General features: G+C 45.8%; 5 protein-coding genes across 5 annotated transcripts in view; 1 reads left to right on the top strand and 4 right to left on the bottom strand.

The window, feature by feature from the left end:
• Positions 1-190: 190 nt before the first annotated feature.
• LOC136445872 (PHD finger protein 14-like) overlaps positions 191-25,279 on the top strand; it is a 47,872-nt gene continuing 22,783 nt past the window's right edge. The window contains exons 1-7 of the mRNA XM_066444080.1: positions 191-238; positions 982-1,097; positions 1,507-1,623; positions 2,171-2,340; positions 2,662-2,729; positions 3,664-3,719; positions 3,999-4,105. Coding sequence (XP_066300177.1) covers positions 1,022-1,097; positions 1,507-1,623; positions 2,171-2,340; positions 2,662-2,729; positions 3,664-3,719; positions 3,999-4,105 — 594 coding nt within the window. The 5' untranslated portion in view covers positions 191-238; positions 982-1,021. The remainder of the gene's footprint in view (positions 239-981; positions 1,098-1,506; positions 1,624-2,170; positions 2,341-2,661; positions 2,730-3,663; positions 3,720-3,998; positions 4,106-25,279) is intronic.
• Positions 5,797-7,702, bottom strand: LOC136446377 (tripartite motif-containing protein 3-like). Its single transcript, XM_066444721.1, has one exon. It carries the CDS (start codon positions 7,657-7,659, stop codon positions 5,797-5,799), a length of 1,863 nt encoding a protein of 620 aa, XP_066300818.1. The 5' UTR covers positions 7,660-7,702.
• LOC136446323 (tripartite motif-containing protein 3-like) lies at positions 8,784-11,017 on the bottom strand. Its single transcript, XM_066444676.1, has one exon. It carries the CDS (start codon positions 10,910-10,912, stop codon positions 9,005-9,007), a length of 1,908 nt encoding a protein of 635 aa, XP_066300773.1. The 5' UTR covers positions 10,913-11,017; the 3' UTR covers positions 8,784-9,004.
• Positions 12,032-18,588, bottom strand: LOC136446376 (uncharacterized). The gene is made up of 3 exons (XM_066444720.1): positions 16,563-18,588; positions 15,139-15,423; positions 12,032-14,199 (listed from the first exon to the last, which is right to left on the bottom strand). Exons 1-3 carry the CDS (start codon positions 18,551-18,553, stop codon positions 12,366-12,368), a joined length of 4,110 nt encoding a protein of 1,369 aa, XP_066300817.1. The 5' UTR covers positions 18,554-18,588; the 3' UTR covers positions 12,032-12,365.
• LOC136446539 (tripartite motif-containing protein 3-like) lies at positions 22,048-24,750 on the bottom strand. Its single transcript, XM_066444940.1, has one exon. It carries the CDS (start codon positions 24,744-24,746, stop codon positions 22,782-22,784), a length of 1,965 nt encoding a protein of 654 aa, XP_066301037.1. The 5' UTR covers positions 24,747-24,750; the 3' UTR covers positions 22,048-22,781.

The raw sequence follows: 25,279 nt of genomic DNA, 5'->3' as shown, positions 1-25,279 counted from the left end.
TATGTGTGCCTGAAAACATGATATCAACATTAATATTTTACACAAATCTCAAATTAATAACTTCTCATAAACTTTAATTGGGTAAAATGTAGTTAAAGGCTAATTGTTACTCATCTAGAATAATAATATTATCATAATTTCGTATAAACTTAACAGGCAGCTGTGAAATCCCAAACAAAGAGTGGGATTCAAAACCTGCCTTTGCGTTGTGACAAAAGCTCAGATACGGAAATCCAAGGTAAGGTAGAATAGTAGGGCTGAATATGGCGCCTAATAGTGTGTACGGTGCATATAAAGGCTGTACTTCGTGCAGAAGTTTCAGTAGCCTGAGTACAAGTCTGTAGGAAACATTAGTCAGGTTCTAAACCGGCCTTTATCAAGTTTATATCTGTGCTGTATGGATGGACTAGTGTGAAACCGTGGGTCGTGCCATTTCACTAAAACAGGGGGGGACTAAGTTTTAATAACTTGTTTATTTGGGTATCTTTTCACATTTCCATGATTTTGATTAATTCTCACGTACCTATTACTGATGGTAACAAACTAAATGCTATTGTCACCCCTCCTCGTCTGTAGAAATGAACTAACCCTTTGTAGAAAATTCAGGCCCTTAATTCACAAAGGATGCCGCCAGATTTGATGCCCTATCTTAAGGTTAAGTACAGATTCTGTGACTCTACAATGACATTATCCTGACCAATAATCATGATACGGTCAAACCTGTCTATAATGGCCACTAAAGCATGAAGGGACTTGCATGAAGAAATTGGTCACACTAGACAGGTGGTCTCTATAGACAGGAATCAGGATCCTTAATGCTTTGGTCAAAACAGGAATAACTTCAATAAGGAACGACCAAAAAAGTTGTTAATATCTCAAGATAGTGACTTGTACAGGTTTGACTGGTGAAGAAATAACTGTATTGAATGCATTAAGGTTACTTCCCACATAATTTGTATTGTCGCTCTTAACAACTTGCAGATTCCTGAATTGCGAAGCTGTGACCTTGGCTTAACCTAACATGTCGGACCAAGGTCGTTCGGACGATGAGGGCAGTGATGTTCCAGACGACGTTGGCTTCCTGTTCCGTGCCATGTGTGAGTATCCAATCTGTCAATCAATCAATCAACCAATCAATCCATCAGTCAATCAATCAATCCGTTAATCAATGAATTCACCAGTTACTGAGTTAGTTTACCTCTGACACAGCCAATTAGATGCTAACTGTTAAGAGTGGCTAAAGGCACTCTCCGAGCAGAGGTTATAGACTCTGGCTTGTTATGGATGTTTTTAGGCATTTTTATCGAGCTAACTATTTTTTCAGGTTTTCTTTTTGTCTGACAGCCATCAATAGAAAGCCAGACAAAAAAATCAATCAATCCCTTCCTCCTAGAGTGGAGAGAGAGCGGCATCTGATGACCTGTTACAGGTTGCCTTCTCATACACACCAATCAATCATTCAATCAACCAATCAATCAATCAATCCACCTTTCATTGCCTCCCCAGTGGAACGTGACCCCCGTAAGCGGCGTGTGAAGCCCGTAGAGTCCCACCTGTTGCAGGTCGCCTTCGGTTCTGACGACAGCGACAACGACAGTGACTACCAGCTGGACCCCAGCAAAGGTGAGCAGCCTTTCTTTAACATTCAGTCTGCTAAGGTAGCCATTTGACAGCAAATTTACACTGGTTACTGGGTGGGGTAACAAGGAAAAGGTTAAAGGAGTTTAGAACTTAAGATACTTTGGAAACCGCAAATTGTTTATTGTCAGTAATTTATGTTGGAGGTAAGGGTTACTACGAAAAACATGAACATAAAACTGCTGCCAAAAGCTAGAAAAATTACAGTAACTATCGTGCAGTGGCCTAGTGGGTAGAGTTCATCTTGCATTTGGAATGTCAGGGGTTCAAAGCCCAGGTGGGTCATACGAAAGACTGAAAATGGTTCAAACTGCTTCTCTATCTAGCACTCTGTCCTATGGGAGTTGAACACACACCTTCTTCTCTGTCTTGGCTTGGCTTGGCTTCGCAAATGGAAGTTTAAGGACACACACCACTATACTACACTAGTGAACTAGCCCCTGTGTGGCCCAAGGGCTTTAGAAACAGAGATGGGCACCGCCCCTATACACAGAAAAGTGTGGGAAGGATTTTAACTATCCTAATCATGCAGGTGCGGGCGGGAGTGGTTCGGAGAGCGCCGCCGACAGCGCCTCTGCGGACAGTGGGAGTTCCGGGAGCGGCGAGGACGAAGAGTCAGACAACAACAGCGCGGTGTCGAGCAGCAGCCGGTCCCTCAACATGACCAAAATGGTGGAGGCCGTCAGGCTGCGACAGGCTCAGGTTAGCTTTGTTTATTTGTTTCTTTTGCATAACCAGTAAAAGCATTAGTCTCTACCAGGCTCCACAGGTCGCTAGAAAAATAGTAGAAGTTGTCCAAATAGACTGATATACACCAGAGAAGTTAGCCAGCCAGGGAGACTACAGTTTTCTGACTCCTCTGGTGTATACAGTATCTGTCTATTCGGCCAATTTCTGACCTGTGGAGCCTGGTAGAGGCTACAAAAGCATTGGGTATTCACCTAACCCTGACAATCCAACATGGCTAACATGATGATGTACATGTCATCTGTTCTAACTGACATGTGCTCCCCCTATCTGTAGTCGAGTGGAGTGCAGCTGTCCAGCCATCTGAAGGTGCTGATCTGTTCCATATGTCTGGGCAGTGTCAGGTGAGTAGGGAACAGTATGTGTGTAGTGTGCATGTGCACATGTGTCACATGTGTAGTGTGTGTGTAGTATGTATGTGTATTAGTATGTGTGTAGTATGTGTGTAGTAGGTATGTAATATGTGTGTTGATATGTTCCATATATCTGGGCAGCCGGGTGAGTCACAGGGAAACAAGAAACTTCTGTGTTGATAATCCTTCGAAGATGTCCTCCAAAAAATCTCAAGGGAAAAGTTTTGATATGTTATACATAATTGTCTCTCTTTGCTAAGAGAGATCACTTTTCATGATATTGGGTACCAGTCACAATGGGGTTAAACTTTAAAGCAACTGTATCTGTGTTTGTGTGATATGGGCCACGTTCCTGATAATATATATTAATAAAGAAGATTAAATGATTGTGAGACTCTTTTGCATCAATAAATGCTAAGAACAATATTTAACATGTGTGGACAATGATCACAGTGATTGTCTCCATGAAAAATGGAGATATAGTTTTGGGTGTGTCTGTTTGTTTGTCTGTGTTTCCGCACCACTCCAGTCAGAATAACAAGAACCTCTTGATAGATTACAATGATATTTGGTATGTGGGAGAGTGTTGTGAAGCCGAACTTCAAGGTCGATTTTGGGCCCCCTGGTATGTGACCTTGGTACTGCAGCAGAACTTCAATTTTGTATCTTTTGACCTGGACGTGCTGTGGTCTTAATTTTTGGGTGGCAGATAGCTTGTGATGTATTAAAGAAGTGGTGTAGGTTTGGGCCCCCTAGCAGCTTCCTCTGGAACTGCAGGGGCGTTTTTGTGAACATCTTCTAAGGAGAATAACTGAACAAAGGAACAACGGATTTCCATGATATTTAGTATGCAGGTAGATTAGATAGAGATATACACAATGAAGTGCAAATTAATATGCTAATTGGGACTAATTGTGATTTGCAGTGAAGAGGACGATGAGATTGTGGAATGTGACAACTGTGGCAACGCTGTCCACGAAGGTACGAGCATGTTCAGTATAGTTAAATGCACCAACATCTTAAGTCTTACTGTTACACATTCTGGAAAAGGACATGCTTCCCTCTATTAATGGTATTTTTTGTTTTTGCTGTGACATGTGTACAATTGTCTCCCTCTATTAATGGTATTTTTTGTTTTTGCTGTGACATGTGTACAATTGTCTAAGTACAGTACTTCCTTTGAATGACATTTAGTGATTTAGAGTTCCTTCTGAATTCAAAATGGTAAGTGTTACAATCTGATTGGCTGTTGCTATGCAGGTTGCTATGGTGAGCATGTGAGTGACAGCGCGTCGACCTCTAGCTCCCAGAGTTCCTCCTCCACAGAGCCCTGGTTCTGTGATGCCTGCCGGGCGGGGGTCAAACCGGTAAGTTCATTATGCTCCCCTCACAAGATAACAACAACAACAACACACACGCACACACACACACGCACACTGGTTCTGTGATGCCTGCCGGGCGGGGGTCAAACCGGTAAGTTCATTATGCTCCCCTCACAAGATAACAACAACAACAACACACACGCACACACACACACGCACACTGGTTCTGTGATGCCTGCAGGGCGGGGGTCAAACCGGTAAGTAGACTGTACTCCCCTCACAAAATAACAACAACAACAACATGTCAACAACAACAACAACAACAATACACACACACACTGGTTCTGTGATGCCTGCAGGGCCGGCGTCAAACCGGTTAGTAGACTGTACACACACGTACACCAGGGTCAAAATTGGTACGGAAACTTAATACTGCACTCACATTACACACTCATTGACACTCACACACTTTTAGGTTAATCCCCTCTCATTCAACACAATACACAAGTACACCAGGGTCAAAACCGATACGGGAACTTAAAACTGCACTCAGATTACTCATTCACAGTCACACACACTTTCAGGTTAAACATATTCAGTTCCCCATCATCTGCTTGCACATGTGTGTGTGTGTGTGGTTGGGTGGCTTGATGGCCGCTTGCCAGGTGCCTCTGTCCTGTGGACTCACGTGGTGTAGGCTGAAGTGGTGATGTTTTCAATCCACCCTTTTCCATGGTCGTCCCCGTGGGTTTCGGCCTTCCACAGTCATTTCGAAGATGACACACACACAACAACAACTACACACAGTACACAAACCGGTAAGGAAGCTTAAACTGAGCATACACTAAAATTCTCCCTCATAATAGTAACAGATGGGCAAGCACGCATGCACACATTAACATGCACAAACACGTGAGGAAACTTGCGCTGAATGTATATGGAAGTTTATTTGCAAGTTCATGCCTAAAACCAAGGCTAATTGCCAGCTGGACATAAGCCACCGCCGATATGGTAAAGACCAGTGTTCTGGCCAGCCTGAAGTTTTTTCCCATCATCTCAATTTTGTTTGACGGAACATCCTGTGTAATTGAGCACTAAAGTCACAACAGTCCTAGGGTGATCCGGGTGCATGCTCTCCCCGGAAAATATTGAAATCTTAACTCTATGAAATGCTATTTCCTGCATTTTGAGGGGCAAATTGATGACAATTCGTTTGGTGAAAAAAATTACACAAAGCTCTTTCTATATCTTTGCATGTCAATTTTTGTCCGTCAAAAATGACGGGTTGGGCAAAATTTTTGTCCGTCATGAGTAACAAAATTCCATCAAATGACGGGCACTGGCTAGAACACTGATAGAGGCACAGGAGACAAACGTGTGACAATGGACAGTGGCTGACATTGTTTGAACAAGAGAATAGTCAAGCACTAGTGTTGGCTATATAATGTAGTAAAGTTGGGTCAGCTATATCTGAAATTCTAAACATTATGATACTCCCACATAATAACATGCACACACACCCAAACCGTTAAGAAAACTTACAGTGTACAAAATGTACATTATAACACTCTCTCAGCCACCAGAAAGGGAAAAGCACCAAACACACATTGGAAATGTTGACATCCCCTTAAATTTTATGTATGAATTATTTCCTATAATGATATAAAACCACAAACTTTGTAAAGTAAGATCAGTTAGGGATACTGTAGTTCGGTAAAGTTTGTTCATCGCCTAACTCAGGTTCTGTAGGTCTGAAATATGGACACAAAGTGGTCATCATCATCAGTCACTACCAGTTGTCCCTGTGGTGCCATGGCAACAGCCAGTGGGGCCTTCATGTCTGTAGTGATGTGTTTGAGGAATTTTCCTGTCTTGTCAAACATCTCCACACGGCTGTTTAACCTGTCCGCCACGATGATGTTACCTGCCCTGTCTGTACAGATGCCACAGGGATTGTTCAGCTGTCCTTCACCTCTTCCCTCACCTCCAAACTGGAACAGAAACTGTCTATACTTGTTGTACACAAACACACAGTGATTGTACCAGTCTGACACAAGAGTGTTCCCTTCCTCGTCCACAGTGATATATTCTGGGTTCTTCATCTCCTGCTGCTGACCCACAGTTCTCACAAGTGTCCCATCTGGCCTGAACACCAAAACTTCACCATGCAGGCCAGGCCAGTCTCCCGTGGTCTGTGTGATGAGGATGTAGTTCTTCCTGGTGTCCACAGCAACTCCTCTCTTCCACTCTATCTTCTTTAAGTCAAACTTCCTCAGCACCCTGCCCTGTTTGTCGTACTGCACAGCAAACTCAGCAGATCCTGCCCTCCCCACCACCCACAGGTTCCCCTCCCCGTCCAGGGCTACATCATCTGGGCTCATCTTCACTTCACCTGGCACGACTGTTGGGAACTGTCTGACAAATGTTCCCTGCAGGGTGAAGACTTGGATTCTCTGGATATCCCTGTCTGCTACAAAAATCTCCCCTTCCTCTGACACTGTAACACCAACTGGATCACTGAACTGTCCTGTTGCTGATCCCCGTCCACCAAATGTCACATTCTGATCTTGAGACTGAGGCTCCCCTTGCCTTTGGTTACCATGGTGATGACCTCTGCCCCTTGCTGCATCATTACTAGCTGCAGGTGCTGCTGGGATTGGTGCAGGTGCTGCTGGGATTGGTGCAGGTGGGAGAGACTGGACTGTTACATGTCCCAACACTGGCACTGGGGTGTCTTTGGGCTGAAAGACAGCAGGCTGGGTTTGTACAGGAGTTGGTGCTGCTTTTCCCCTGTACTTTCCTACCACCTCTGTCAAAGCGGTTTGCTGACTGAGAAACTCGACCCATCCCTGCTGCAGTTCTTGTTCTGCTCGATTACAGACAGCAGACAGTTCATTGACATCTGCCAACACCCTGTCTCTTTCAGTCTGTATTTTCTCCAAGTTCTCGCTGTGATTTTGTTGTGATTCATACAAGAGGTGGTCTTTACTCGGTGTGAGTTTCTGCACCATTTGGTTGTAGGTCTGAATGATGCTGTTGTCTCTGTGCTGTTTCTGTTCATTCAGGGTTTTCTCTTCTTCCCTCAGACTTCTAAGGAAGCTTAAGTAATTTTCCAGAATATTCCTCCCCTCATTGATCAATGCCTGGACTGTAGATTTCCTTTCCTGTGCAGCTTTTTTAAGGCCTGTGGTCGGATGTCCATCATGGCTTTCTTCACAACACTCAGTACAAACTGGCATGTTACACTGTTTACAGTATAGCTTGACTTCCTCTGAGGGGTGAAAGCTGCACCTGTTTCCAGACTGAGGTTGTTCTTTTGTTTCCTCTGACAGTGTAGCCTGGTTTCGCAGTCTCTCACACATGTTTGCCGCCATGAGATTGTCTGGCAAACCAGCGACCCCCTGGGGTGGCAGCCTGACCTGTTGACGACAGATTGGGCATTGCAAAGGCACTCGTCTACTTGCTAAGTCCTGTAGGCAGTCCTGACAGAAGGTGTGCTGACAGGGCAGCACCTTGGGCCTGGTGAACAGATCCAGGCAGATGCTGCAGGACAGTTCCTCACGGATTTGTGTCCCCAAACTTGACGATGCAGCCGCCATTTTGTTGTCCTTTTTTATGTGAGCCCTCCAAGGTCACAGTTCCGCTGGCCCTCCTTTGAATACAGGTGTTTGTCTGGGGTCTTTGATTACCAGATCAGATTTCTGCCTCACCTTACAAGGCCAACTATGGTGCAAACGTACATGGGATTAACTCATACCTGTTGAGTTTTATCGGAACACAGTCATTTTATCTGCACTCACACACAGACTACATATGAGATGAGGAAGACACAAAGTTGGCTTTGGTGAAAGTTTAATGTTGTAAATTAACATGAGAATCATAGTGGGGGGGGGGGGGTTAAACTGTTGAGATATACTTGAGTAAACTGCACAAACACAGTGCCACCTGCAAGTACAAATATTGTATCATTGTGTTTGCAGTTTGGCTTGAGGTCCAACATCATGCCAACCTTTAAGTCATGCGTGGGGTTTTTGCATCAAATTATTTGATTTGCTTAATGATATTAAAAATACACAATTGCAGTCCTAATTAGATATCAATTATCATTCTGCACTCTCCCACACTGCATATGAGGTGACTAGGAAACTGAGTGGGCTAAAATTGTACAGGTTTAATTTCGTGAAAAATGCCTTTGAGAATCCGGATGGGAGGGGGTGAATCTGTTGAAATATGCAAGTAAACTGCCTTTCTAACTAACAGAATGCCCGCCTTCGAGTCATATGAGATCAAATTTCGTACATCTAATTATTTGATTTTATCTCCTGCTCAGAAACTCCCAACTATCCGCCCTCTCAAGCTGCATTTTATGAATCGTTAGAGTGGTCCCTTCAGCTGAGTAACTGATTTCCAAGGGAGCCCTTACAAATTGATAGCATATCAGAATATGAGGAGAGGAGGAAAAGGAATGGGCTTTGTAAATTAAGTTTTATGTTGTAAACATGAGAAAACCAAGCCCGGAGCGTATTAAAAAGGGTGCAGTGGTCGGGGGGAGAGTGCAGTAACTGAGAGGAGAGGGGCGGGTCTTTGAGTTACAGAATGTAGAACCTATTAAGTGAGCTCAAGTGATGAGTGATCCTCACAACAATGCACAATGTACCTGTACATTATAACACACCCCTCACCACAACAACACACACAAAGCACAAACACACACACACACACATACACGTGTACACTAATTCACATTACACTTGAAATGTTGACATTTCCCTTCAGTTTCAAAGAAGTTTATTAAAACTTTATCACATTAACTCACTTGGTTGACATTTGTTGACATATTCCACAATTATTTTTTTCCTGAAAAAAATACAAAGTTTGTAAGACCAGATCAGGCAGTACGGCTGCCAATTTTTTTAAAAAGTTTGCTCTTCGCATAAGTCAGTTTCAGTAGTTGTGAAATATGGAGACTGTGTTATATACATCAGTCACTACCACTTGGCCCTTTGTTGCCATGGCAACAGCCTGTGGCGCCCTCATGTCTGTAGTGATGTGCTTGAGGAATCCGCCTGTCTTGTCAAACATCTCCACACGCCTGTTTCCATTGTCCGCCAGGATGATATTACCTGCCCTGTCTGTACAGATGCCTTTAGGATTGATTAGTCGACCTTCACCACTTCCCTCACCCCCAAACTGGAACAGAAACTGTCCGTCCTCATTGTACACAAACACACAGTGATTGTCCCAGTCTGACACAAGAATGTTCCCTTCCCCGTCCACAGTGATGTAGTGTGGGTTCTCCATCCCCTGCTGCTGACCCACAGTTCTCACAAGTGTCCCATCTGGCCTGAACACCAACACTTCACCATGAGTTGGGTTGCACAAGTCTCCTGTGGTTTGTGTGATGAGGATGTGGTTCCTCCTGGTGTCCACAGCAACTCCTCTGAACCACCGTGTTTTCTGTAGGTCAAACTTCCCCAGCACCCTGCCCTGCTTGTTGTACTGCACAGCAAACTCACCAGGGTGTGTCTTCCCCACCACCCACAGGTTCCCCTCTCCATCCAGGGTCACATCATGTGGTTTCATCTTCTGTTCACCGAACAAGAATTGTGTTAACGGGCTAGACACGATTGTTGGGAACTGTAGGATAAATGTTCCCTGCAGGGTGAAGACTTGGATTCTCTTGTTCCCCCAATCTGCTACAAAGATCTCCCCTTCCTCTGACACTGTGACTCCGCATGCATCCTGGAACTGTTCTATTCCTGATCCCCCTTTACCAAATGTCACATTCTGAGGCTGATGCTCCCATTGCCTTTGGTTACCATGGTGATGACCTCTGCCCCTTGCTGCACCAAAACTAGCTGCAGGTGCTGTTGGGATTGGTGCAGGTGCTGCTGGGATTGGTGCAGGTGCTGCTGGGATTGGTGCAGATGGGAGAGACTGGGCTATCACATGTCCCAACACTGGCACTGGGGTGTCTGTGGGCTGAAAGACAGCAGGCTGGGTTTGTACAGGAGTTAGTGCTGCTTTCCCCCTGTACTTTCCTACCACCTCTGTGAAATCAGTTTGCTGACTGAGAAACTCGGCCCATCCCTGCTGCAGTTCTTGTTCTGCTCGATCACAGGCAACAGACAGCTCATTGAGATCAGCCAACACTCTGTCCCTTTCAGTCTGTATTCTATCCAAGTTCTCGCTGTGATTTTGTTGTGATTCAGACAAGAGGAGGTCTTTACTCTGTGTGAGTGCCTGCACCATTGTCTGCACCGTTTGGTTGTAGGTCTGAATGATGCTGTTGTCTCTCTGCTGTTTCTGTTCATTCAGGGTTTTCTCTTTTTCCCTCAGACTTCTGAGGAAGTTTAAGTAGCTTTCCAGAATGTTTCTCCCCTCATTGATCAAGGCCTGGACTGTAGACCTCTTTTCCTGTGCAGCTTTTTTAAGGCCTGTGGTCGGATGTCCATCATGGCCTTCTTCACAACACTCAGTACAAACTGGCACGTTACACTGTTTACAGTAGAGCTTGACTTCCTCTGAGGGGTGAAAGCTGCACCTGTTTCCAGACTGGGGTTGTTCCTTTGTTTCCCCTGACAGTGTAGCCTGGTTTTGAAGCCTCTCACACATGCTGGCTGCCATGAGATTGTCTGGCAAATCTGCGACCCCTTGTCGTGGCAGCCTGACATGCCTGCGACAGATTGGACACTGGAAGGGCACTTGAACCTCTGCATGGTCCTGTAGACAGTCCTGACAGAAGGTGTGCTGACAGGGCAGCACCTTGGGCCTGGTGAACAGCTCCAGGCAGATGCTGCAGGACAGTTCTTCACGGATTTGAGCCCTCAAACTTGACGATGCAGCCGCCATTTTGTTGTCAAACTTTTGAATTTGTGACGTGGTGCAGTTCAACTGTCAAACCCGTCCATCCAGTGTCTGTCTGGGGTCTATTGTTCCACAGAGCGGGTTTCTGCCTCACCTGACAATGGTGTGAATCTGCTGTAAGTAATTAACGCATACCTGTACACCATTACAGTTCAGAGTAGTGTGTTCTATAGAAATATAAAATGGGTGTTTTCAATGAGTATTAATCTGGAATAGTGTATAAGTATCCAGGAATGAAGGAAGTGATTGCAGTTGAACCACAATGAAGGTGGAACAAGACTTATGCTCAATTTAACTCATTAAGAAATGGAGAATACATTTGGGCTTCAGACTGGCTTGATCATATCTGGTCCCTGGAATAATGGTATGGTCTATGCAGGACTATCTCCAGCTGTCAATTTTGGGGTGTTCCACTCATTGTTGGGGGGTGGAGTTTACCAGTCGCAGACCTTGGAAGGCATTAACCGTGGTTAATGGTTGGGGTGGTTCAAAGGAAAAGGCAAAATTTGATGCAACTGGAACCTGGAAGCACTATTTGTTATTATAATGCCCTCAGCTGATTCCATGCACATGTATCAGATGACTTCAGCTTACACTGACTAATCTCCAAGCAGATGTTTGGATGTAAAATCATGACCGTCACAGTTTCTAATCACTGGACCCCAAGATCTCAATGCTATTAGGCTTTGTAGATGTTTTATAGTTTCAATTATTGATTAAACCAATGAACACAAACTGGAAATGTTGGCATTCCCTTGAATCTTTAAGAAGTTTTGAAACAAAAGAACTGACACATTGTAAAATGCAAACACTGGTATAGAATACATAATTTACATACAAATAACACGCAAAGTGTCAAGATATTTCAGACCACCATAATTATAGTTAAGCATGTTTTAAGCCTCATACATCCTTTTGTATTGAAAATAGAAAATGTTCCTTAAACCATCATAACAAATTATTACACAAGACCAGTGCACAAAGTGTAAAAATCAAACTCACAAATATTATCAAAAGTATCATCCTCAACATATTAGCGCTTCCAGTTTTCATATACAATTCAACAGAATCAAATGCGATCCGAACAATGATACTAGTATATTGGGGATTTTATTTGAATAATCATGATGTAAAGGGGGGCAAACAGATGTGTACACGCCTCGACAAGTTGCCCTATTACACTAAAGATAATGTGAACAATATGGGTTAGTAAAAATCAACTATATACATTCATGCATGTCCTACAGTATAACCTAATGAGTTAAATCACTTCATGTTGGTTGACATTTGCTTCATGTATCTACAAAATAGTTTCCTAGAAAAGAACTGCAAAGTTTGTAACATGAGACCAGACAGTGAGACTGCAGGTTGGTAAAGTTTGCTCATTGCTTAAATCAGGTTCAGTAGGTGGGAAATATGGAGACTCTGTGGTTATGTCTTAAGTCACTACCAGCTGTCCCTGTGGTGCCATGGCAACAGCCAGTGGCGCTCTCATGTCTGTAGCGATGTGTTTTAGGAATTTTCCTGTCTTGTCAAACATCTCCACACGGCTGTTTCCCCAATCTGCCATGATGATGTTGCCTGCCCTGTCTGTACAGATGCCACAGGGATACTCCAGCTGACCTTCACCACTTCCCTCACCTCCAAACTGGAACAGAAACTGTCCGTCACTGTTGTACACATAGACACAGTTATTGCTATTGTCTGCCACAAAAATGTTTCCTTTCCCGTCCACGGTGATGTACGGTGAGAACTTCATCCCCTGCTGCTGACCCACAGTTCTCACAAGTGTTCCATCTGGCCTGAACACCAACACTTTACCATGAGTTGGGTTGCACAAGTCTCCTGTGGTTTGTGTGATGAGGATGTGGTTCCTCCTGGTGTCCACAGCAACTCCTCTGAACCACCGTGTTTTCTGTAGGTCAAACTTCCCCAGCACCCTGCCCTGTTTGTTGTACTGCACAGCAAACCCAGCAGACTCTGTCCTCCCCACCACCCACAGGTTCCCCTCCCCGTCCAGGGCCACATCTTCTGGGCCCATCTTCTGTCCACCTGGCATAACTGTTGGGAACTGTGTCACAAATGTTCCCTGCAGGGTGAAGACTTGGATTCTCTGGTTCCCACTGTCTGCTACAAAAATCTCCCCTTCATCTGACACTGTAACTCCAGCTGGACTAATAAACTGTCCTGTTCCTGGTCCCCCTTCACCAAATGTCACATTCTGAGGCTGATGCTCCCATTGCCTTTGGTTACCATGGTGATGACCTCTGCCCCTTGCTGCACCAAAACTAGCTGCAGGTGCTGTTGGGATTGGTGCAGGTGCTGCTGGGATTGGTGCAGGTGCTGCTGGGATTGGTGCAGGTGCTGCTGGGATTGGTGCAGGTGCTGCTTGGATAGGTGCAGATGGGAGAGACTGGATCGTCACATGTCCCAGTACTTGCACTGGGGTGTCTGTGGGCTGAAAGACAGCAGGCTGAGTTTGTACAGGAGTTGGTGCTGCTTTTCCCCTGTACTTTCCTACCACCACTGTCAAAGCGGTTTGCTGACTGAGAATCTCGGCCCATCCCTGCTGCAGTTCTTGTTCTGCTTGATCACAGGCAGCAGACAGTTCGTTGATATCTGCTAACACTCTGTCTCTTTCAGTCTGTATTCTATCCAAGTTCTCGCTGTGATTTTGTTGTGATTCAGACAAGAGGAGGTCTTTATTTTCTGTGAGTTTCTGCATAATTGTCTGCACCGTTTGGTTGTAGGTCTGAATGATGCTGTTGTCTCTCTGCTGTTTCTGTTCATTCAGGGTTTTCTCTTTTTCCCTCAGACTTCTAAGGAAGCTTAAGTAATTTTCCAGAATATTCCTCCCCTCATTGATCAATGCCTGGACTGCCAAACTCCTTTCCTGTGCAGTTTTTTTAAGACCTTTGGTTGGATGTCCATCATGGCCTTCTTCACAACACTCAGTACAAACTGGCACGTTACACTGTTTACAGTAGAGCTTGACTTCCTCTGAGGGGTGAAAGCTGCACCTGTTTCCAGACTGGGGTTGCTCCCTTGTTTCCCCTGACAGTGTAGCCTGGTTTTGCAGCCTCTCACACAGACTTGTAACCAGGTGGTTGTCCGGCAAACCTGCGACCCCCTGTCTTGGCAGCCTGACCTGCTGACGACAGTTTGGGCACTGGAATGTCCCTCCCCTCCCTGCATGGTCCTGTAGACAGTCCTGACAGAAGGTGTGCTGACAGGGCAGCACCTTGGGCCTGGTGAACAGCTCCAGGCAGATGCTGCAGGACAGTTCTTCACGGATTTGAGCCCTCAAACTTGACGATGCAGCCGCCATTTTGTTGTCAAACTTTTGAATTTGTGACGTGGTGCAGTTCAGCTGTCAAACCCGTCCATCCAGGTGTCTGTCTGGGGTCTATTGTTTCACAGAGCGGGTTTCTGCCTCACCTGACAAGGCTAACAATGGTGTGAATCTGCTGTAAGTAATTAACGCATACCTGTACACCATTACAGTTCAGAGTAGTGTGCTCTATAGAAATATAAAATGGGTGTTTTCAATGAGTATTAATCAGGAATAGTGTATAAGTATCCAGGAATGAAGGAAGTGATTGCATTTGAACCACAATGAAGGTGGAACAAGACTTATGCTCAGTTTGACTCATAAAGAGATAGAGTTTTGGGCTTCAGACTGGCTTGATCATATCTGGTCCCTGGAATAATGGTATGGTCTATGCAGGACTATCTCCAGCTGTCAATTTTGGGGTGTTCCACTCATTGTTGGGGGGTGGAGTTTACCAGTCGCAGGCCTTGGAAGGCATTAACCGTGGTTAATGGTTGGGGTGTTGCAAAAAGGAAAAGGCAAAATTTGATGCAACTGGAATCTGGAAGCCCATGTTTAACTTAGCAATTTTCAATGTTAAATTTGTCATTTTAAGCTTCTGAAAATATTAATTTTGATGCCATGAAGTTCAGATTGATGGCATGACCAGGTGAAATTGGTCTGTTCCCACAAGCATTTTTTCATCCTGGGACGGAGAGATGGGTCCTGGAACGGAGGGATGGGTCCTGGAACAGAGGGACGGGTCCTGGGACGGAGGGACGGGTCCTGGAACGGAGGGATGGGTCCTGGGACAGAGGGACGGGTCCTGGGACGGAGGGATGGGTCCTGGGACGGAGGGATGGGTCCTGGGATGGAGGGATGGGTCCTGGGACGGAGGGACGGGTCCTGGGACGGAGGGATGGGTCCTGGGACGGAGGAATGGGTCCTGGGACAGAGGGACGGGTCCTGGGACGGAGAGATGGGTCCTGGAACGGAGGGATGGGTCCTGGGACCGAGGGACGGGTCCTGGAACGGAGGGACGGGTCCTGGGACAGAGGGACGGGTCCTGGGACGGAGGGACGGGTCCTGGGACGGAGGGACGGGTCCTGGGACGGAGGGACGGGTCCTGGGACGGAGAGATGGGTCCTGGAACGGAGGGATGGGTCCTGGGACCGAGGGACGGGTCCTGGAACGGAGGGATGGGTCCTGGGACAGAGGGATGGGTCCTGGGACAGAGGGATGGGTCCTGGGACAGAGGGATGGGTCCTGGGATGGAGGGATGGGTCCCGGGACGGAGGGATGGGTCCCGGGACGGAGGGATGGGTCCTGGGACGGAGGGATGGGTCCTGGGACGGAGGAATGGGTCCTGGGACAGAGGGACGGGTCCCTGGACGGACGGACGGGACGGAGGGACGGGTCCCGGGATGGAGGGACGGGACGGAGGGACGGGTCCCGGGACGGAGGGACGGGACGGAGGGACAGGTCCTGGACACAGCCCTGGTTCCATGCACATGTATCAGATGACTTCAGCTTACACTGACTAATCTCCAAGCAGATGTTTGGGGGTGAAATCATGACAGTTTCTAATCACTGGACCCCAAGATCTGAATGCTATTAGACTTTGTAGATGTTTTATAGTTTTTATTATTGATTAAACCAATGCACACAAACTGGAAATGTTGGCATTCCCTTGGATCCTTAAGAAGTTTGAAACAAAAGAACTGACACATTGTAAAATGCAAACACTGGTACAGAATACATAATATACATACAAATAACACACAAAGTGTCAAGATATGTCAGACCATCATAATTATAGTTAAGCATGTTTTAAGCCTCATACATCCTTTTGTATTGAAAATAGAAAATGTTCCTTAAACCATCATAACAAATTATTATACAAGACTAGTACACAAAGTGTAAAAATCAAACTCACAAATATTACAATTAAAGTACGCTTCCAGTTTTCATATACAATTCAACAGAATCAAATGCGATCCGAACAATGATACTAGTATATTGGGGATTTTATTTGAATAATCATGATGTAAAGGGGGGCAAACAGATGTGTATACACACCTCGACAAGTTGCCCTATCACACTAAAGATAATGTGAATAATATGGGTTAGTAAAAATCAACTATATATACATTCATGCATGTCCTACAGTATAACCTAATGAGTTAAATCACTTCATGTTGGTTGACATTTGCTGATGTTTCTACAAAATAATTTCCTAAAAAAAAAGAATAACAAAGTTTGTAACATAAGATCAGACAGTAAGACTGCAGATCGGTAAAGTTTGCTCATTGCTTGAATCAGGTTCAGTAGGTGGGAATTATGGAGACTGTGTGGTTCTCATCATCAGTCACTACCAGCTGTCTCTGTGGTGCCATGGCAACAGCACATGGGTTTTCCATGTCTGTAGCGATGTGTTTTAGGAATTTTCCTGTCTTGTCAAACATCTCCACATGGCTGTTCCAACTGTCTGCCACAATAATGTTACCTGCCCTGTCTGTACAGATGCCACAGGGAAGCTTCAACTGACCTTCACCACTTCCATAACCTCCAAACTGGAACAGAAACTGTCCGTCCCCGTTGTACACATAGACACAGCGATTCCACATGTCTGACACAAGAATCCTCCCTTCCCTGCCCACAGTGATGTACTCTGGGTACTTCATCCCCTGCTGCTGACCCACAGTTCTCACAAGTGTTCCATCTGGCCTGAACACCAACACTTCACCATGAAGGTTGCCCATGGTGTCCCAGTCTCCTGTGGCTTTTGTGATGAGGATGTGGTTCCTCCTGGTGTCCACGGCAACTCCTCTGATCCACCCTGTCTTCTGTAGGTCAAACTTCCTAAGCACCCTGCCCTGTTTGTTGTACTGCACAGCAAACTCAGCAGAGTCTGTCTTCCCCACCACCCAAAGGTTCCCCTTCCCGTCCATGGCCACATCATGTGGTTTCATCTTCTGTCCACCTGATAAGACTGTCAACAGGCCTAGGTTAGACACGACTGTTGGAAACTGTCTCACAAATATTCCCTGCAGGGTGAAGACTTGGATTCTCTGGTTCTCTTTGTCTGCTACAAAAATTTCCCCTTCATCTGACACTGTAACACCATTTGGATCCCTGAACTGTCCTGATTCTGATCCTTCTTTACCAAATGTCACATTCTGAGGCTGATGCTCACCTCGTCTTTGGTTACCATGGTAATGAACTCTTCCCCTTGCTGCATCATTACTAGCTGCAGGTGCTGCTGGGATTGGTGCAGGTGCTGCAGGGATTGGTGCAGGTGCTGCTGGGATTGGTGCAGGTGCTGCTGGGATTGGTGCAGGTGCTGCTGGGATTGGTGCAGAGGCTGCTGGGATTGGTGCAGAGGCTGCTGGGATTGGTGCAGATGGGAGAGACTGGACTGTCATATGTCCCAATACTGGCACTGGGGTGTCTGTGGGCTGAAAGACAGCAGGCTTGGTTTGTACAGGAGTTGGTGCTGCTTTTCCCCTGTACTTTCCTACCACCTCTGTCAAAGCGGTTTGCTGACTGAGAAACTCGACCCATCCCTGCTGCAGTTCTTGTTCTGCTCGATCACAGGCAGCAGACAGTTCATTGAGATCAGCCAACACTCTGTCCCTTTCAGTCTGTATTTTCTCCAAGTTCTTACTGTGATTTTGTTGTGATTCAGACAAGAGAAGGTCTTTATTTTCTGTGAGTTTCTGCACCGTTTGGTTGTAGGCCTGAATGATGCTGTTGTCTCTGTGGTGTTTTTGTTCATTCAGGGTTTTCTCTTCTCCCCTCAGACTTCTGAGGAAGCTCAAGTAACTTTCCAGAATGTTCCTCCCCTCATTGATCAAGGCCTGGACTGTCAAACTCCTTTCCTGTGCAGCTTTTTTAATACCTGTGGTTGTATGTCCATCATGGCCTTCTTCACAACACTCAGTACAAACTGGCACGTTGCACTGTTTACAGTAGAGCTTGACTTCCTCTGAGGGGTGAAAGCTGCACCTGTTTCCAGACTGGGGTTGTTCCCTTGTTTCCCCTGACAGTGTTGCTTGGTTTTGCAGCCTCTCACACATATTTGCTGCCATGAGATTGTCTGGCAAACCTGCGACCCCCTGGGGTGGCAGCCTGACTTGCTGACGACAGTTTGGGCACTGTAAAGGCACTCGTCTACTTGCATGGTCCTGTAGACAGTCCTGACAGAAGGTGTGCTGACAGGGCAGCACCTTGGGCCTGGTGAACAGCTCCAGGCAGATGCTGCAGGACAATTCTTCACCGATCTGTGCCCCCAAACTTAATGGTGCAGCCGCCATTTTGTTAACTCCTTTTTGATCTTGTGGCTTGAAGCGCTCCAATGTTACGTTGCAAATGTTTGTCTGGACTCCTCAATTCAGGTTTCTGCCTTATCTGACTAGGCTAACAATGGTGTGAATGTACACACAAATTGATGATTAACAATTACCTGTAAAATGTTTTGTTGAGTAGTGTGTTTTATAAAAACTAAATGGTAGGTGACAAACACAAGCACACACACATACATTAACTTTACAAACATAATAGTCATGTGTGACTTTTAATTCAATCATGTTGTACAATTTTATTTCCACTGAATTTATTAACTAGATTTAACTGCCATGGCTTACATGGGCATTTGCAGAGACTGTTCTTCATTCATTAGTAATCGTTATAATTAACAGCTTAACTGTTTTACAAAATCCAGCCATGAATGTACACAGCTTAAAAATAGATATCAACATTCAATGTAAACATCACAGCTTTGCAGGTGTCCTGTAGCCTGCTGTGAGTAACCCTGTCTTTTCTGTCCTCATACCCTAATATGGTAAAGACCACAGGTGTTGCCTGCTGTATGTGACCCTGTCTTTTCTGTCCTCATACCCTTATATGGTAAAGACCACAGGTGTTGCCTGCTGTACGTGACCCTGTCCTTTCTATCCCCATGCCCTAATATGTAAACACCACGGGTGTTGCCTGCTGTATGTGACCCTGTCTTTTCTGTCCCCATGCCCTAATATGGTAAACACCACAGGTGTTGCCTGCTGTATGTAGTCCTGTGTGTTTCTGTCCCCATGCCCTTATATGGTAAACACCACAGGTGTTGTCTGCTGTATGTTGTCCTGTGTGTTTCTGTCCCCATGCCCTTATATGGTAAACACCACAGGTGTTGCCTGCTGTATGTAGTCCTGTGTGTTTCTGTCCCCATGCCCTTATATGGTAAACACCACAGGTGTTGCCTGCTATATGTAGTCCTGTGTGTTTCTGTCCCCATGCCCTAATATGGTAAAGACCACAGGTGTTGCCTGCTGTACGTGATCCTGTCCTTTCTGTCCCCATGCCCTAATATGGGAAACACCACAGGTGTTGCCTGCTGTACGTGACCCTGTCCTTTCTATCCCCATGCCCTAATATGTAAACACCACGGGTGTTGCCTGCTGTATGTGACCCTGCCTTTTTTTGTCCCCATGCCCTTATATGGTAAACACCACAGGTGTTGCCTGCTGTATGTAGTCCTGTGTGTTTCTGTCCCCATGCCCTTATATGGTAAACACCACAGGTGTTGCCTGCTGTATGTAGTCCTGTGTGTTTCTGTCCCCATGCCCTTATATGGTAAACACCACAGGTGTTGCCTGCTGTATGTAGTCCTGTGTGTTTCTGTCCCCATGCCCTTATATGGTAAACACCACAGGTGTTGCCTGCTATATGTAGTCCTGTGTGTTTCTGTCCCCATGCCCTAATATGGTAAACACCACAGGTGTTGCCTGCTGTATGTAGTCCTGTGTGTTTCTGTCCCCATGCCCTGAAGCCCAGGTTACACATAGCCAAACATGGCTCCCGAACGCTAGCTGACTCAGGTCGGCTGACGTTCGGGAGCAGTTTGACCAGTTTTGGGGCCACACCTATCTTTGGCGCTGAACATCGCCGAAGATGCGCCGATCATCTCCTAACCAGTACATGAATTACTCCCGAATGGGCCCCGAATGCATATGCTTTCTAGCCTACTCCCAACCATTCCGACCTCTAGCCGCAGACTGCCGAATCTCTCCTGACTAATCCCTGACCGATGGCAGACCCTCTCACGAATTGAAATGGACATATTCAGCGACTTTCAAAAGAGGGGTCATTTTCGGTTTTAATCAAAATAATCAATTCTATTATGTTGTTAACATCACCGAGAGATCGAATTCGGATCATGACTAGCTTTAATACTGCTTTTAGTGTTCGTCTTTGTTTTTGGTCGTGTGAAGGACGGGGGTGATTCGCCCACGTTACGATAGTAGTCACTTGGTTGAGAATTAGTTAGCAGAGATTTGTTTACGGCCTTGGGGTGAGTTATGGGTAGGTTGGAAACTAGTTGGGAGTGAGTCAGTAGTGTTTCTGGCGTGGTTAATGTTCTAATTTTACTACTGACTCAATCCCGAATACCAGCCGAGCACTAGCCGACCGCGCCGAACACCAGCCGAACACCAGCCAACCCATTCCAGACCCTCCGTCCAGAGCCGAATGTTTTGAAATTTTCAAAACATTCGGCTGGCGCAGCCGAACACCAGCCCACTCAGCCGAACGCCAGCCGACTCAGCCGAACGCCAGCCGAGCTAGCTCCCGAATCACTCCCGAATCACTCTAACTATGGTCGGGGGAGAGTCGGGAGGCCATGTTCGGCTATGTGTAACCTGGGCTTAATATGGTAAACACCACAGGTGTTGCCTGCTGTATGTAGTCCTGTGTGTTTCTGTCCCCATACCCTAATATGGTAAACACCACAGGTGTTGCCTGCTATATGTAGTCCTGTGTGTTTCTTTCCCCATGCCCTAATATGGTAAACACCACAGGTGTTGCCTGCTGTATGTAGTCCTGTGTGTTTCTGTCCCCATGCCCTAATATGGTAAACACCACAGGTGTTGCCTGCTGTATGTGACCCTGTGTATTTCTGTCCCCATGCCCTAATATGGTAAACACCACAGGTGTTGCCTGCTGTATGTAGTCCTGTGTGTTTCTGTCCCCATGCCCTAATATAGTAAACACCACAGGTGTTGCCTGCTGTATGTAGTCCTGTGTGTTTCTGTCCCCAGTCGTGTAACTATGTCCTAATATGGCAAGCACTGAGTATTCAGATATGGAATAGTTTCCCAGTATCCACTAATGAAGTGATCACGTTTGAATCACATCAAGGTGGAGCAGGTTCTCACACACTCAGCTGAACTTGAAGGAACCAGGTTTGTGCTTGGCTTGAGGTTGGCTTGATCATGTCTGGTCCCTGGATTTATGGTATATTCCATGTGGTGTTGCAGGCTCGGTGTTGTCTCCAGCTTTTGATTGTTGTCCATCCTACTCATTGTTTGGGGTGGGTGGGTTACCTACATTGTATCACAGACCTTGGAAGGCATTAACCATGATAAATAGTTGGGCTGTTGGAAATATTTGATATAAGCCCATGTTGATCATTTTCTTTGTTCCTTCTATAAGCTGAGAAAATATAATTTGATGTCATGAAGTTCAGATTTTTAGGGCAGAGTGAAATTTTGTCAGTCTTTTCTGTCCCGGGACAGAGGGATGGGTCCTGGAGACAGCCCAGGTTCCATGCACATGTATCGGATGCAGGGCTCACATGTTTGGGCTCGGGAATGGCTTAATTGTACCTGGTCCCTGGAATAATTAAATAATGGTAATGTTCCATGCTCATATATACATGTATCAGATGACATCAGCTTACACTGACTAATTTCCAAGCAGATGTTTGGGGATAAAATTGTGACTGTTTCCAACTGGACAAAAAAATCTGGATGCTCTGTAGGCTTTGCGAATGTTTATTATGATTATTGATTAAAACAATGAACACAAATTATGATATTCTCTTGAATCTTTAGGTTGAAGTTCCTATGATTAAAACTTTTGAGCAATGAACTGAACACAATGTCAAAAGCAAACACTGCTACAGAATACATAATGAATATCAAAATAACACAGAAAGTGTCCAAAATATTTCAGATCACCATAGTAAAATGTCATACATCCTCTTGTATGTAAAATAGAAAATTTTCATTAAACCATAACAATACAAGACTAGTACACGAAGCGTGAAATTCAAACTTACAAATATCATCAAAAGTATCATCCTCAACATATTAGCTAATCTCTAATTAACGCTTCCAGTTTTAATATACAATTCAACAGAATCAATTCTGATCTGAACAATGATACTAGTTTTGGGGATTTGAATAATCATGATGTAAAGGTGGTTAACGGGTGTGTTCACTGGTACACCTTGACAAGTTACTCTCCCACACTAAAAACAATATAAACAATATATGGGTAGTACAGTAAAAAAAATCAACAATGTATAATACATACATGCATTTTCTATAGCATAACCTAATGGGTCAAAATCACTTAAGCTAAGTCTTGCTTTGTTGACATTTGCTGAATATCTACAAAATAATTTCCCCAAATAACTACAAGATTGTAACATCAGATCAGACAGTAAGACTGCAGTTTGGTAAAGTTTGCTCATTGCTTAAATCAGGTTCAGTAGGTGGGAAATATGGAGATTTTGTTGTTTCCAATATCAGTCACTACCAGCTGTCCCTGTGGTGCCATGGCAACAGCACATGGCTCCTCCATGTCAGACTCTAGATCTGTAGCGATGTGTTTGAGGAATTTTCCTGTCTTGTCAAACATCTCCACATGGCTGTTTCCACTGTGAGCCACAATGATGTTACCTGCCCCGTCTGTACAGATGCCCCGGGGATACTCCAGCTGACCTTCACCACTTCCGTCACCTCCAAACTGGAACAGAAACTGTCCATCGCCATTGTACACAAAGACACAGTCATTGTCATAGTCTGACACAAGAATGTTCCCTTCCCTGTCCACAGTGATGCCCCGTGGGTGCTTCATCCCCTGCTGCTGACCCACAGTTCCCACAACTGTCCCATCTGGCCTGAACGCCAACACTTCACCATGTGGGTTGGGCCAGTGTCCAGTGGTGTGTGTGATGAGGATGTGGTTCCTCCTGGTGTCCACGGCAACTCTTCTGTCCTGCCGTGTCTTCTGTAGGTCAATCTTTCTCAGCGCCCTGCCCTGTTTGTTGTACTGCACAGCAAACTCAGCAGACTCTGTGATCCCCACCACCCACAGGTTCCCCTCCCCATCCATGGCCACATCATCTGGGCCCATCTTCTGCTCACATGACACGACTGTTGGGAACTGTCTCACAAACGTTCCCTGCAGGGTGAAAACTTGAATTCTCTGGTTCTCTCTGTCTGTTACAAAGATCTCCCGTTCATCTGACACTGTAACACCACATGGCGAATGAAACTGTCCTGTTCCTGATCCCTCTCCACCAAACGTCACCTTCTGAGACTGAGGCTCCCCCTGTCTTTGGTAGTCATCAAGGTGATGACCTCTGGCCCTTGCTGCAGCAGTGCCAGATGCAGGTGCTGCTGGGATTGGTGCAGGTGCTGCTGGGATTGGTGCAGGTGCTGCTAGGATTGGTGCAGGTGCTGCTGGGATTGTTGCAGGTGCTGCTGGGATTGGTGCAGGGGCTGCTGGGATTGGTGCAGGTGGGAGAGACTGGACTGTCACATGTCCCAATACTGGCACTGTGGCGTCTGTGGGCTGGAAGACGGCAGGCTTGGTTTGTACAGGAGTTGGTGCTGCTTTTTCCCTGTACTTTCCTACCACCTCTGTCAAAGCAGTTTCCTGACTAAGAAACTCGACCCATCCCTGCTGCAGTTCTTGTTCTGCTCGATCACAGGCAGCAGACAGTTCATTGAGATCTGCCAACACTCTGTCCCTTTCAGTCTGTATTTTCTCAAAGTTCTCGCTGTGATTTTGTTGTGATTCAGACAAGAGGAGGTCTTTACTCTGTGTGAGTGCCTGCACCATTGTCTGCACCGTTTGGTTGTAGGTCTGAATGATGCTGTTGTCTCTCTGCTGTTTCTGTTCATTCAGGGTTTTCTCTTCTCCCCTCAGACTTCTGAGGAAGCTTAAGTAACTCTCCATGATATTCCTCCCCTCATTGATCAAGGCCTGGACTGTCAAACTCCTTCTCTGTGCAGCTTTTTTAAGGCCTGTGGTCGGATGTCCATCATGGCCTTCTTCACAACACTCAGTACAAACTGGCACGTTGCACTGTTTACAGTAGAGCTTGACTTCCTCTGAGGGGTGAAAGCTGCACCTGTTTCCAGACTGTGGTTGTTCCCTTGTTTCCCCTGACAGGGTAGCCTGGTTTTGCAGCCTCTCACACAGACTTGTAACCAGGTGGTTGTCTGAGAAACCTGCGACCCCCTGGGGTGGCAGCCTGACTTGCTGGCGACACATTGGGCATTTGATGGTCCCTTCCCTCCCTGCAACATTCTCCAGACATGGTGACAGACAGAAGGTGTGTCCACAGAGCAGCATCTTGGGCCTGGTGAACAGCTCCAGGCAGATGCTGCAGGACAGTTCTTCCCTGAATTGTGTCCACAGATTTGACGATGCAACCGCCATTTTGTTGTCGACCTTTTGACTATGTGACGTGAGAGCCCTCCAAGGTTACAGTTCCGCTTGCCCACCTGTGCATGCAGGTGTCTGTCTGGACTCTTTGTTTACACATATCGGGTTTCTTCCTTACCTGACAAGGCTAACAATGGTGTAAATCTCTAGGCTTAGGGAATGAATGAAGTTTTCTTGGTGTTTTTCATTTCCTCTGAACTGATTAAACTGCCTTTAGCTTGATTCACAACTCTTTTTTTATTCATTCATTAAAAAGGCAGATATAGCTGATATTGGGTGCCATCTGACATACATCAGTTCAACCTTCATTTATGACTTAGAACTAATGTCACATTATATGCTCAAAACACAAATGATGAATAACGCAATTATATGGCAAACACCACAGGTGTAGCCTGCTGTATAATGTATGTGACCCTGTCCTTTCTGTCCCCATGCCCTAATATGGTAAACACCAGAGGTGTTGCCTGCTGTATGTAGTCCTGTGTGTTTCTGTCCCCATGCCCTAATATGGTAAACACCACAGG

The sequence above is a fragment of the Branchiostoma lanceolatum genome, chromosome 12, assembly GCF_035083965.1.
Source record: "Branchiostoma lanceolatum isolate klBraLanc5 chromosome 12, klBraLanc5.hap2, whole genome shotgun sequence".
In the NCBI taxonomy this organism is placed as follows: domain Eukaryota; kingdom Metazoa; phylum Chordata; class Leptocardii; order Amphioxiformes; family Branchiostomatidae; genus Branchiostoma; species Branchiostoma lanceolatum.
The sequence above is the reverse complement of the archived record's forward strand: the minus strand, read 5'-3'. Positions and strand labels throughout refer to the sequence as shown.